Source organism: Quercus suber, unplaced genomic scaffold (genome assembly GCF_002906115.3).
Source record: "Quercus suber isolate HL8 unplaced genomic scaffold, Cork oak 2.0 scaffold_680, whole genome shotgun sequence".
NCBI lineage: Eukaryota > Viridiplantae > Streptophyta > Magnoliopsida > Fagales > Fagaceae > Quercus > Quercus suber.
The window spans coordinates 215,963-230,598 of NW_027070121.1; the positions used below are offsets into that span (position 1 = coordinate 215,963).

Below are 14,636 nucleotides of genomic sequence, written 5' to 3' on the forward strand. Positions count from 1 at the left end.
GATGGTTCAACCTTGGATGTTATGGGTATAGGAGACGTTCGAATATTGTTGCCCAATGAGTTTGGTTGGTTACTGGAGAAGGTTTGACATATTTCTAACCTGACGAGGAATCTGATTTTTGTTGGACAACTTGATGATGAAGGACATGCAATACTATTTTTTGGTAGTATTTAAAGGTTACAAAGGGAGCTAGGGTATTGGCTCATGGAAAGAAGACTGGTACTCTATATGTGACCTCAAGTCCAAGAGACATAATTGCAGTTGTTGATGCAAGTACTGATACAAGTCTATGGCACCGCAGACTTGGTTACATGAGTGAGAAAGGGACGAAGATGCTGCTGTCAAAAGGAAAACTACCAGAATTGAAGTCCATTGATTTTGACATGTGTGAAAGCTGCATCTTAAGAAAGCAAAAAAATGTAAGTTTCTTGAAAACTGGCAGGACACCGAAGGCTGAAAAATTGGAGTTGGTACATACTGATTTGTGGGGGCCTTCTCTAGTTGCATCCCTTGGAGGTTCAAGGTACTACATCACTTTCATTGATGATTCAAGCAGAAAGGTTTGAGTTTATTTTCTAAAAAATAAATGTGATGTATTTGAAACTTTTAAGAAGTGGAAGATCATAGTTGAGACAGAAACAGGTTTGAAAGTAAAATATTTAAGGTCAGATAATGAAGGAGAGTACATAGATGGAGGGTTTAGTGAGTATGTGCTGCACAGGGAATTATGATGGAGAAGACCATTCCTGAGACACCACAACAAAATGGTGTGGTTGAGCTCATGAATAGAACTCACAATGAGCATGCTAGGAGTATGAGGTTGCATGCTGGACTACCAAAAACTTTTTGGGCTGATACTGTTAGCACTGCAGCTTACCTGATAAACCAAAGGCCATCAGTTCCCATGGAGTTCAGACTTCCTGAGGAGGTTTGGAGCCGTAAAGGGGTAAAGTTTTCACATTTAAAAGTTTTTGGTTGTGTTTCCTATGTTCATATTGATTCTGATGCTCGTAGTAAACTTAATGCAAAGTCTAAAATATGTTTTTTCATTGGCTATGGTGATGAAAATTTTGGCTATAGGTTTTGAGATGAACAAAACAGGAAAATCATTAGAAGTAGAAATGGGATATTTAATGAACAGGTTATGTATAAGGACAGGTCAACTGTAGTGCCAGATGTTATAGAGATAAATCAAAATAAATCTGAGTTTGTCAACTTAGATGAATTGACTGAAAGTACTATCCAGAAAATGGGTGAAGAAGATAAGGAGAATGTAAATTCATAGGTAGATCAGAGTACACTTGTAGCTGAAGTCCGCAGATCTTCCAGGAACATTAGACCTCCATAGCGTTATTTACCCGCTCTAAATTATCTCATATTGACTAATAGTGGTGAGCCAAAGTGTTATGATGAAGTCTTGCAAGATCAGAATTCAAGCAAGTGGGAGTTAGCCATGAAGGATGAGATGGATTCCTTGTTAAGGAATCAGACATGGGAACTGACTGAATTGCCAGTACGAAAGAAGACTTTGCACAACAAGTGGGCATACGGAATAAAGAATGAGCATGATGGTAGCAAATGTTACAAGGCCAAATTAGTTGTTAAAGGGTTCCAGCAGAAAAAGGGCATTGGCTACACAGATATATTTTCTCCAATTGTGAAGATGTTAACAATCAGACTGATACTGGAAATGGTGGCTGCAGAAAACTTACATCTTAAGCAGTTAGATGTGAATACGGCATTCCTTCATAGTGACTTGGAGGAAGACATTTACATGATTCAGCCAGAAGGATTCATTGTTCAGGGATAAGAGAATTTAGTCTGCAAACTAAGAAAGAGCTTGTATGGCCTAAAACAAGCTCCAAGACAATGGTACAATAAATTTGACAGTTTTATGCATAAAATTGGGTTCAAGAGATGTGAAGTTGATCATTGTTGCTATGTTAAATTCTTTGACAATTCTTATATCATTTTATTGTTGTATGTGGATGATATGCTCATTGCAGGGTCTAGCATTGAAGAGATTAATAATTTGAAGAAGCAATTGTCAAAACAATTTGCAATGAAGGATTTAGGAGTTGCAAAGCAAATCCTTGGTATGAGAATTGATATTCCCACGAAAATCAGTGGGCTGAAGATCTTCGAATCTTGATCTCGAAGAGAATCCTGGAAAACAAAATAAGATCAGAGGAGACCGGTGGGTGCCGGCCCAGGGTCCTCCGATGGCAAAGTTAATCTTTTTGCTAGTCGTCAAAAGAAAGAAAGTGCTTTCAAGAAGTTTTTCAGAATGTTTTTCATGCCTCGCTTCTCTGCCAACGAGCCCTTTATATAGTGTTCGGCAAAAGCGGTTACCTTGTAACTTCTCCAGTCATTGTGGGTTTCGGGAGAAACTACTACAACCGCCACGACAGTTACAATACTTAGATTTCATAACTAATTATTTACTGTAAAACGGTTGATGGAATATTGCATCCGTTGAGAACAGACGCAACGCCTCATCTCGTCCATTTTCCCTTTATCAAAGACGAGATGTTGTCATAATGCCTGGCTCATCCGTCATTAAGGACGAACGAGACATTTTTACAATGCCTCATCTTTGTTCCTCAGGATGACGGAGGCAAGGATGAATGTTGACTCAATTGGTGAAGGCTCCATCTTTTTCCAGGGATGAGATTTTGTAGATGACCTGAGCTACCTTTTTCCTTCCCCATTTCTTGGACGAGGCGTGTGGACGACTTGGGAGTTGGATATTTTTTGCCCCCCCCATCAGTTGCCCCCTGTCCACATGGGTCGTTCAACTAATGGGGTGAGTTGTTAATTCGTTCTTGGATGTTTATAGCTAATGTAAGATGAGTAAATATGCCACGTGTCAGCATCTTATTGGCAACTAGTCTTGTCAATTCGTTTTTTCGAGGTAGGCGCCACGTGTCACTCTTGTATTGGTGACGTCGTTTCAAATGCCCAGGTCAACATCCTACAAATAGTTGAATCTCTCCTGTGCCCTTCACATTTTTAGAATTTTCTGCCTTTGACATTCCTCGTCTAGAGCCTCATCTAGGAGTTTTCACGCGTCTATAGCCTTCATCCGTCTTAGAAACAGGTATTCTTTCCTCCTTCGTCTTGTAGGTTTCTTCAATTTTCCTTTTCAAAGAAAATGTTAGCAACAATTATCTCCTCGTCTAGTGATAGTGTAGAGAAAGAGATAGACGAGTATTACGACGAGAGTAGCTCCAATAATTCTAGTAGTACTAGTGATAGCAGCGGGGGGAACTCTTCAGACGAGTACATTTCTGGCGTCCCTGGGATTCCTTTAGAAGTTGTTCAAGATCAACTTCGGAAGGCCTCAGGGTCCCAGGCAGGTACCTCGTCCAACATTCCTCCTAATGCTTTGGACGAGCAGACCACTGTCTTTAGTTGCGCTGTAGATATTCCTTCTAAGACAGATGAGCAAAGGTTGAACAATCTTAGGACGTGGTACCAAATCTCGGACGAGCTTAATCCCAGATTGCCAGTCCGTGGAGAATGGTGTTGTGACCCTCGTTTTGGGATAGGCGTCTATGAGGCCTATCTTTTGGGGGGCCTAAGATTTCCATTAAATTCCTTTATTAGAGAACTACTATGTAGGTTAGGTTCAGGAGTATGTCAGTTTAACCCCAACGCGTGGAGGTTGATTATCTCCATGCAAATTTTGTGGAGGGAAGTATTTGAAGGGGACCGTCCTCTCACCGTGGACGAGTTCCTCTTCTGTTACAAACCTTCAGAAATTCATTAATCCCCTGGCTTCTATCAGTTCACAGCCAGGGGTAGTGATTGTAGATTGATCAAGTCCTTGGCCTCGTCTGATAGGAAATGGAAGACGAAGTTTTTCTTCGTCTCTGGCTTTTGGGCTGGTAGCCTTGCGAACGTTGGTCGGGATACATTTGGTCCTTATACTGGGGATTTAGGGAACCTTCGTCCAGAGGGTAAAGTCTTTGCCTCCCTTTTTCTTTTCTTTTCTGTTTAAATATTATTATTATTTTTTATGCCTAACTTTTATTTATTTTCTTTTAGCCGTTGGACAACCTTCCCTCAGTAAATTCCACCGTGACCGCGTCCACAGGGCTCGTCTACACTCAGACAGGGACTTCCATTCCTTAGTTACACTCAGACGACTTGCCAAGTGGGGACTTAGTCCTAAACCGTCTGAAGAAGCTCTTGCACACGAAATCACAGTACGAAGAAGTAAGTTCAAAATTCTAAGTGTTCTTGGTGTTGTTTGTCTTTCGTCTTTGTTCTAAAAAATATATATATATATATATATATATTTTTTTTTAGGAATGGCAACAATGAAGGGAAATAAAGGGAAGGAGGTAGCTGCTGAAGGGACTCGTCTTGAGGGCGAGCCTCAATCTCGTCCATTGGGTGGGGAGAAAAGGAAAACTTTATCCAAAACTCTGGATTTAGGGAATCTCCCCAGCCGTCGAAGCAAGAAAGTTAAATAGGGCTCGTCCTAAGCAAAGCCCAACCTACCTCCGTCCCAACCACCTACCCAAGTGTTTGACGTCGATTCGTCCACGCCCATTGAGACCCCCCCGTCTAAGACTCCTACACCCAAGATGACTATTGCCGTCTTGTCCCAGCCTTCCCAAAGGGTTGCTTCAAATATTGTTGAGAATGAAGATTTGGCCTGGGAACGGTTCCAGAGTGCTGTGCTTGATGAGGACATAAACGCCTGTTATGACATGTCCTTGAAGGACTTTGAACACTCAGGTGTTCATGATCTCTTTAAGGTATGGACTTCTTGAGCTCGTCTTGAATATAATAAGAGGATCATTCTATTAACTTTCCTTACTCGTCCTCTCTTATAGGCTATGTCAAAATTTATGGCGGCTTCTGAGCAAGCTACAGAGTTGGAAAAGACGAGAGTCTTGCTGGAGACGAGGATCCAAGAGGTGAAGGCTGAATCCAAAAGGTGGGCTGAGGCAGCTGCTAATGCTAAGGAGAAGGTAAAATAGTTAGAAAATTTGATCGAGGAGCTAAGGACTAATGCTGTGGAGAAAGATACTTGTCTTGATCATCTTCAGAAAAAGAATGATGAGCTGAGTTCTCTTCTCTCCAAAGCACAAGAGGACGCGGTGGTTGAATTTAAGGCGTCCAAACAATATACTGATCTCCTAGACACCAACTACGCAGCTGGCTTTGAGGATTTCAGGATGGAGGCTATGGAAAACTTCCCTGAAGTTGACTTTAGCTCCATCAAGCTTAATTTGAACGCTACTGCTACCAGCTCTCTCCTCCAAACTGGCTCTGAAGATGTCAATATTGAAGACGATGCCTCAACCTTGCCTCCTCAAGACGACTCCCATGTTGATGCTCCCCCAGCTTAAGGATGAAGTTTTAACTTGGTTATCTTTTGTATTTGTATTTTTATTTTTACTTTGGTCCATTATTTTAGGACCCTTTTATGTAATGCAAGTACATTCAGCTCGTCCATAGTTTAAGGACGAGTTTATGCAAAACAAATTTTAATTTTACAAGGGTGTTTGGACATTAGTTGTCCGCCCTTGAAACAGTTGAATGAATATTGTTATCTTTCTTTAATATGTGCACAGACGAGTCTTTATTTTTCACATGCTAGTCCTGGTGCTTAACTCGTCCATTTTACACATTTTTACCATTTTTGTTGGAATTTCACTAAGTGTGATTTATCCATGAAGTAATAATTCAGCATCATTCATCTTTGTTTTTGCCAGTTTCCGTCTTGAGACTATGCATTTTTACTTGTCCATAGACAGAAATATCTTTGATTTCTAAAGCATTCGTTTATGCATTTCCTTGTTCATACTTGGGATATACATAATATTTTACTTCATCTGTTGTATGGATGAGTATATGTTAACTTCATGACGAGTGTAAGTTTTACCTCGTCCCTTGATTTGGACGAGTTTACTTGGATATCAAGTTTACCTCATCCCTTGATTTGGACGAGTTTACTTGGATGGCATAAATTTCATTTCGTCCTTTTATTCGGACAAATTTGCCTTGGAAAGAAAAAAAAAAAAATTAAACGAAACATCTCCGCGTCCAGAGAATTTTCTCGTCTTGAGCTTTTCAGCTCTTAGCTACATGAAAATCGATATTGCACACAACATTATATACATAACATAACATATTGTTTTAAGACTGGGCATACACTTCATAGGCTAATGCCTTTATTTAAACAACACAGACTATAACATTGTCCATAAATTTAACACAATAATAAAGCCACACAAAATATAATAGCAAAGTTTTTAATCCCTGAGCTCGTCCAGAGTCATGCTCCTCCAAGCTAACATTCTACTGATAGTACTTCCTCAAGTGCTCCACATTCCAAGGATGCTCCAACTTTCTCCCATTAAGGGCTTCCAAGTAATATGATCCTTGTCTTTTGCAGTTGACGACTCTGTAGGGGCCTTCCCAATTTGGTCCCAACTTCCCATGTGCTGGGTTCTTTGTTGCCAAGGAAACCCTTTTCAAGACGAGGTCTCCTATGTTGAAATGCCTTGGCTTCACCATTGCATCATACCGCCTAGCTATGAGGTTTTTATACCTTGCCATTCTTTGTTCAGCATCCATCCTTACCTCATCTATCAGATCAAGGTTCAAACGAAGTTGTTCCTCGTTATCTTTGTCTTGATACGTCGCCACTCTATGATTGACCATATGCACTTCTGCAGGTATGACTGCTTCTGTTCCATAGGCCAGCTTGAAAGGAGTTTCCCCTGTAGGAGTTCTTGCTATCGTTCTATACGCCCACAAGACACCTGGTAGCTCATCTGGCCATACTCCCTTAGCCCCCTCAAGCCGAGTCTTGATTATCTTTAACAAGGATCGGTTTGCAACTTCTGCCTGGCCATTTGCTTGTGGGTGGGCTGGCAAGGAGTAGTGATTTTGAATTCCAAAGTGTATGCAAAAATCTTTGAAAAGTGCATTGTCAAATTGTCGTCCGTTGTCCGATACCAGCACCCTAGGTACTCCAAATCTGCACATAATGTTCTTCCACACGAAGTTCTTGACGTTTTGTTGTGTGATGTTGGCCAAAGATTCTGCCTCTACCCACTTGATAAAATAGTCAATACCAACCACGAGGAATTTCATTTGTCTACACCCAGTGGAAATGGACCCAGAATGTCTAGTCCCCATTGTGCAAAAGGCCACGGGGCCATCATTGGAGTCAAATACTCTGATGGTTGCCTGGGGATGTTGCTAAACCTTTGGCATTGATCGCAGACCTTGACATAGGCCTTAGCGTCAGCTTGCATGTTTGGCCAATAATACCCTGCAAGGACGATTTTGTGAACGAGCGACCTGGCTCCTGAGTGATTGCCACATGCTTCTTCATGAATTTCCCTTATTATGTAGTTCGCTTCGTTCGGGGCTAAACACCTGAGATAAGGCTGGAAAAAACCTCTTTTGTAAAGAATTTCGTCCATCAGAATGTACCTGGCTGCCCTTACCCTTAACTTTCTAGTTTCGTCCTTCTCTTCTAGAAGTCATCCGTCTTTGAGGTACGACACAATTGGAGCCATCCAATTTTCTCTATCTTCCACCTGTAGTATTTCTGGAATATCTACACTTGGCATATACTGAATTTCATCAAATTTGTCTACGGCTTCCCTCGATGAAGCTTCTCTCGCCAAGACATCAACTTCCATGTTTTCCTCCCTTGGGATTTGAACGAAGCTAACTTCCTCAAACTTTTTTATAAGGCGCATTACTCTGTTTAAATACTTCCTCATTCGTTTTTCCTTTGCCTCAAACATTCCATTCACTTGGCCTATGATTAACTGTGAGTCTCCTAGGACGAGGAGTGACTTTGCCTCTACGGACTTGGCTAATTCCATCCCCTTGAGAAGAGCTTCATACTCAGCTTCATTATTAGTTGTCTGGTACTGCAAACGGACTTTGTGTTTTAATTTATCCCCATTGAGATTGTAAGACCACACCTATTCCTCCTGCGTGCTGTGTAGATGAACCATCCACATAGACGACCCACTTAGTATTTTCCTTCTCCCCCACTTCGTCACAATTTGAGGTAAACTCTGCAATGAAATCTGCCAGAGCTTGAGCCTTTATGGCGTGCCTCGGTTGATATTTTATGTCAAACTCACTGAGCTCGACGGCCCATTGGATCAAACGCCCTGCAGCCTCCAATTTGTTCATTGCTTTCTTAAGTGGGTGGTCTGTCATGACATTAATGACATGAGCTTGAAAATAGTGCCTTAGTTTTCTGGAGGCTGTTATCAATGCAAAAGCTAATTTTTCCATTAGGGGATATCGTCCTTCCGCTCCCCTCAGAGCCTTGCTGGTATAATATACAGGTCTTTGTACCTTGTCTTCTTCCCTCACTAATGCTGAACTCACTGCGTGTGGAGTGACTGCGAAATATAAATACAACTCTTCTCCTTGCAGGGACGGGCTTAACAAAGGGGCCTTAGTGAGATATGTTTTCAAATCTTCAAAAGCTTTCTGATACTCGTCGGTCCATTCAAATGCTTTTTTAAGAACCTTAAAAAATGGCAGGCATTTGTCAGTAGCTTTAGAAACAAACCTGTTGAGGGCGGCAACTCGTCCGGTGAGGGACTGGACTTCCTTAACATTGCTCGGAGGCTTCATACTCAAAATTGCTTGAATTTTGTTAGGGTTTGCTTCGATTCCTCTGTAGGAAACCATAAACCCTAGGAATTTCCCTGATGATACTCCAAAAGCACATTTCCTAGGGTTCAACTTCATGTGATACTGCCTCAGTGTATCAAACGTTTCCTGCAAGTCGTCCAGATATCTATCCTCATCCTGAGTTTTTACCAACATATCGTCTATATAGACTTCCATATTCCGCCCGATCTGTGGATGAAACATATGATTGACTAGTCGTTGGTACATTGCTCCAGCATTTTTCAAACCGAAGGGCATCACTTCATAACAAAATAATCCCTGACTGGTGACAAAGGACGTCTTCTCTTGATCCGCTTTATCCATCCTAATCTGATTATATCCAGAGAATGCATCCAGGAAACTGAGCAACCTATGGCCTGCAGTAGAATCTACCAGCTGATCAATGCGTGGTAACGGGTAACTATCCTTGGGACAAGCCTTGTTTAAGTTAGTGAAATCAACACACATTCTCCACTTGCCGTTCGCCTTCTTGACCATGACCACATTGGCCAACCATTCAGGATAGTATACCTCTCGAATGAACTTCGCTGTAATCAACTTCTGAACTTCCTCCTTAACAGCATTGTTTCTCTCTGGGGCAAATACCCTCTTCTTTTGTCGCACTGGTTTGGAGGAAGGGCATACACTCAGACGGTGGGTAATGACACTAGGATCTATACCCGGCATGTCTTCGTGACTCCATGCAAACACATCTCTGTTTCTCTTTAAAAAACAAATGAGATCTTTCTTGATCTTCGCTTCCAGATCTGCTCCAACCCTGGTACACCTCTCAGGGTTATTATTATCTAAAGGAATATCTTCCAACGCTTCAATGGGTTCTGCCACAACTTTCTTTTCTTCAATATTCATTGCTTGAACTTGCTCGTCCGCAGCCAACATGGCTAGATAACACTCTCTTGCTGCTAATTGGTCCCCCTGTACTTGGCCTACCCCATGTTCCGTCGGGAACTTAATTGACAAGTGGTAAGTAGATGTAACTGCCTTCCACCTATTTAGGGTTGGCCTCCCAATTATTGCATTGTAAGAAGATGAGCAATCAACCACAAGGAAGTTCACCTCCTTGGTAACTTGCTGCGGATATGCCCCCACTATCACTAGTAATGAAATACTACCCACAGGTTGCACATTCATTCCACCAAAACCTACTAGGGGGAGCTCGCTGACCGGAGCAAGTCTCGTCCTAACCTCATCTGCTGAAAGGCTGGATAGTACAAGATATCAGTAGAACTCCCATTATCTATCAACACCCTTCTAGTCTTGTAGTCTACAATAAGGAGGGTGATGACAATAGCATCGTCATGAGGGTGATGGACTCTCCCTGCATCCTCGTCCGTGAAGGTGATCACCTGCTCGTCCGTAGTCCCTAAACTCGGTGATCGTCCAGAGAGCTGAACGCTCTGCACTGCTTTCAAGTATGCTTTCTTTGAATTAGATGATTGTCCTGCAGAACTTCCCCCCAGAATGATTCTTATTTCTCTGAGCAGTGGTCGTGACGATTCTTCTACCTTCTCTTTCAATTTCTCGTCCTTGTGATCTCGTCCAAGGAAATTTCTCAGCTTCCCTTGTCTGATGAGATTTTCAATTTGCTGCTTCAGATCGAAGCACTGGTCCATGTCGTGCCCGTAATCTCTATGGAAGCGACAATACTTGTTCCTGTTGCGCTTGTTGGGATCTCCTTTCATCTTCTCTGGCCACTTTAAGGAGGGCTCATCTTTGATTTGCATGAGGACTTGCTCGAGTGGTACGTTTAAAGGAGTGTATTGTTGGTTCCTTACTGATGGACCTGCCCTCTTCTCTCGGTCTTTCTTATCCTCCGTTCGTCCCTTCTTCTGACAAGGACCCTGTTCGGCATGACGAGCAGGATTTGTTTCCATTCTCTCAGCCCTCTTCCTCTTCTTAGCTATAATCGCGTCTTTTGCATTCATGAAGTTTTGGGCTGAATGGACGAGTTCAGCCATAAACTGAGGTTCCTTCTCATAAAGTTTATGTATAAACAAGTCAGAATTGACCCCATTATGAAAAGCTGCCAACAGTAGCTTGTCATCTACCTCGTCCACGGTCAAGGCCTCCCTATTGAAGCGTGTGATGAAGGAACGCAAGCTTTCATTCTCTCCTTGCTCTATGGTCAATAAACTAGACGAGGAACGCTTATGTCTCTGTCCTCCAATGAAGTTATTAACGAATAATTTACTTAACTCCTCGAAAGAACTTATTGAATTGGGGGGTATTTTACTGAACCAAACTCGCGCAGGCCCTTTAAGGGTAGTTGGAAAGGCTCTACACATTATCTCATCCGGAACTCCTTGAAGATGTATAGTAGTCTTAAAGGTAGCAATATGGTCAAAGGGGTCATGTGTGCCATCATATGAGTCTAAAGAAGGCATCTTGAACTTTGCTGGCAAGGGGTGGCTATTGATGGATGCGATAAAGGGTGAGTCAGTTTTATGAACTAAATCTTCTACAGGATTGGTCCTTCTCATGCTCTCCCTCATTTCATCCATGACCTTCCTCATTTGGTCTACCTCCCTCTCCAAATGTGGTACCCTCTGCGAAGCAGCACCCCTTGATTGATTTTCAGATTCAAGGTTTCTTTCACCTTCTTGACTTTGTTCACGCTCCTCTCCATGAGCCTCGTGCCGTTGCCTTCTGAAATTAATCTCCCTCTACAAGTCTTGATTTTGGTGAGTTACTTCTGCCATGGCAGCAGCCATGGATTGCATTTGTTGGGCAGAAGAGGGCTGCATGGCAGGCGCCGATTGTTGACCGCAATGGGGATTACTGGAAGCGTCTCTACTCTCTTGAGGGCCTGGACTAGTAGCCCTTGATCTTGTCCGGACCATCTCAACCCTTTTTCCTGAGAAAGAAATAGTAGAACTCGGCAAATGAAATTCAAATGCGGTGAATACAATCTAATTTCTTCCCCACAGACGGCACCAACTGATATTCCCACGGAAATTAGTGGGCTGAAGATCTCCAGGTCTTGATCTCGAAGAGAATCATGGAAAACAAAATAAGATCAGAGGAGACCGGTGGGTGCCGGCCCAGGGTCCTCCGATGGCAAAGTTAATCTTTTTGCTAGTCGTCGAAAGAAAGAAAGTGCTTTCAAGAAGTTTTTCAGAATGTTTTTCATACCTCGCTTCTCTGCCAACGAGCCTTTTATATAGTGTTCGGCAAAAGCGGTTACCTTGTAACTTCTCCAGTCATTGCGGGTTTCGGGAGTAACTGCTACAACCGCCACGGTAGTTACAATACTTAGATTCCATAACTGATTATTTACTGTAGAATGGTTGATGGAATATTGCATCCGTTGAGAACAGACGCAACGCCTCATCTCGTCCATTTTCCCTTTATCAAAGACGAGATGCTGTCACAATGCCTGGCTCGTCCGTCATTAAGGATGGACGAGACATTGTTACAATGCCTCGTCTTTGTTCCTCAGGATGACGGAGGCAAGGATGAATGTTGACTCAATTGGTGAAGGCTCCATCTTTTTCTAGGGATGAGATTTTGTAGACGACCTGAGCTACCTTTTTCCTTCCCCATTTCTTGGACGAGGCGTGTGGACGACTTGGGAGTCGGATATTTTTTGTCCCCCCCATCAAGAATCATTAGAGACAAGGTTGATGGTACATTGAAACTTTCACAGTCAGAGAATGTGAAAAAAGTTCTCAGCAGGTTCAACATGAATAAAACTAAACCAGTGAGCACACCCTTGGGTAGTCATTTCAAATTAAGCAAAGAACAATCACCAAAAACAGAAGAAGAAAAGGACCATATGAGCAAGGTGCCCTATGCCTCAGCTATTGGCAGCTTGATGTATACTATGGTGTGTACAAGGCCAGACATTGCACATGTAGTGGGAGTTGTGAGCAGATTCATGAGTAGGCCTGGAAAGCAACATTGGGAGGCAGTCAAGTGGATTCTAAGATATCTGAAAGGTTCATCAGATACATGTCTTTACTTTATAGGTGCAAGTTTGAAACTACAGGGTTATGTAAATACTGGTTTTACTGGTGATATTGATAGTAGAAAAAGTACTACTGGGTTTGTTTTTACTCTGGGTGGTACAACTATATCATGGGCTTCAAATCCGCAAAAGATTGTTACTTTGTCTACTACAGAAGCTAAGTATGTTGCAACAATTGAAGCTGGAAAGGAGATGATTTGGCTACATGGTTTCTTAGATGAATTAGGTAAGAAGCAAGAGATGGGCATTATACACAGTGACAGTCAAAATGCAATTTTTTTTGCTAAAAATTCGGCTTTTCATTCAAAGTCGAAACATATACAGACAAAATACCACTTTATCCGGTAGCTTGTTGAAGATAAGCTGGTTATACTTAAGAAGATTTGTGGATCTAAGAACCCGGCAAACATGTTGAATAAGGGTGCCACTATTGAGAAACTGAAGCTGTGTGCAGCTTCAGTTGGACTTCTAGCTTGAGGACAGGAGGATAAGTTGCAGGGATGAGGGATTGCTTTTGGAGGATAGCGGCTGATGTTGGTGATTGAACTAGTCTCAAAGTGGGAGATTTGTTGGGCTTTATGGAGCCTAGTTTATGTTTGATCGGGTTGATGACTTGACCTGACCCGTTTTGTAGCCCATTGTAATCCTATGCGCAGGATATAGAAGTCATTTTTGTGATTAGGGTCTCTGCTTGGTGTTGTCGTGTTTTAGAGAAAGAGAAAAACATTGCAGCTACACTTTGTATTTTTCCCTGATAATAGTGAAATCCCTACAACTTCGTGGACATAGGTAAATTGCCGAACCACATAAATACTGTCTTGTGCGTGTGATTGTTTTTCTTTTACGTGTGTTTTCTCTATTTTTTTTTTTGTCTCTTACAGGTTGGAATTTTGGTTGAATTCCCTACACTAAGATGATGACACACCTAACACCCAAAGCCATTGCGGTCCTGTTTTTCTTGTTCTTGCACTACTTTTCATTGGTGCTTTCACTAGCATCTAATTCTGAGATTTTGATTCAGGTCAAGAAGACCCAACTGGATGACCCAAATGGCAGCCTCAGCGATTAGGTTTCGAACCGTGAACATAATCCATGTAATTGGAGTGGCATTTCTTGTGACTCTCACAAAAACAAAGTTATTTCAATTTATCTAGCCGGTTTCAATCTCTCTAGCTGATTCCCATTTGGATTTTGTCAAATTCAGACCCTCCAAAACCTGTCTCTCGCCAACAATACCCTCAACGGTATAATCACTTCCCGAGCCTTTTCTAGGTGCTCACATCTTCATTTTCTAAGCCTTGCAAATAACTACTTCAGCAGAAAGTTGCCGGACTTCTCGCTGGGGATTACAAATTTGGAAAATCTCGATCTCTCTAACAACTTTTTCACTGGGAAAATTCCAGCGAGCTTTGGCTGGTGGTTCCTGGCACTGAGATTCCTACACTTGAGATCAAATGATATCACAGACTCAATCCCTTCATTTTTAGGCAATCTCCATGTGTTAACTCTGTTAGAGCTAATTTCCAATCCATTGATGCCTAGTCCTTTACCTCTAGAGATTGGAAACTTGATCAAGCTTGAGATTATGTATTTTTCAAGTTTGAATCTCATTGGGACAATACTAGACTCAATTGGGAAACTTGTCACGCTCAAGAACCTAGACTTATCCAACAATTCACTATTCGGTGAAATTCCAGAGAGTATTGGCGGATTAAAAATCATTAAACAAATCGAGCTTTATCAAAACAATTTGAGCGGTGGATTGCCAGAGACCATAGCAAATTTAAGAACTTTGCTTAGACTAGATATCTCTGAAAACAATCTCAGTACACTATCTGAAAAGATTGCCGTAATGCCACTGAAATTTCTTAACCTCAACGACAATTTTTTCGAAGGTCAAGTTCCTGAAGTTTTAGCTTCAAACCCGATTCTACATGAGCTGAAAATCTTCAACAACAGCTTTTCTAGATAA

At 41.9% G+C, this 14,636-nt stretch overlaps 2 protein-coding genes across 2 annotated transcripts; one reads left to right on the forward strand and one right to left on the reverse strand.

Moving 5' to 3' along the window:
• Positions 1–9,842: 9,842 nt before the first annotated feature.
• Positions 9,843–11,210, reverse strand: LOC136064402 (uncharacterized). The gene has a single exon (XM_065766092.1). The coding sequence runs from the start codon at positions 11,208–11,210 to the stop codon at positions 9,843–9,845; it is 1,368 nt and encodes a 455-aa protein (XP_065622164.1).
• Positions 11,211–12,574: 1,364 nt separating this feature from the next.
• Positions 12,575–14,636, forward strand: LOC136064403 (LRR receptor-like serine/threonine-protein kinase HSL2). The gene is made up of 3 exons (XM_065766093.1): positions 12,575–12,890; positions 13,660–13,685; positions 13,869–14,636. Exons 1-3 carry the CDS (start codon positions 12,575–12,577, stop codon positions 14,634–14,636), a joined length of 1,110 nt encoding a protein of 369 aa, XP_065622165.1.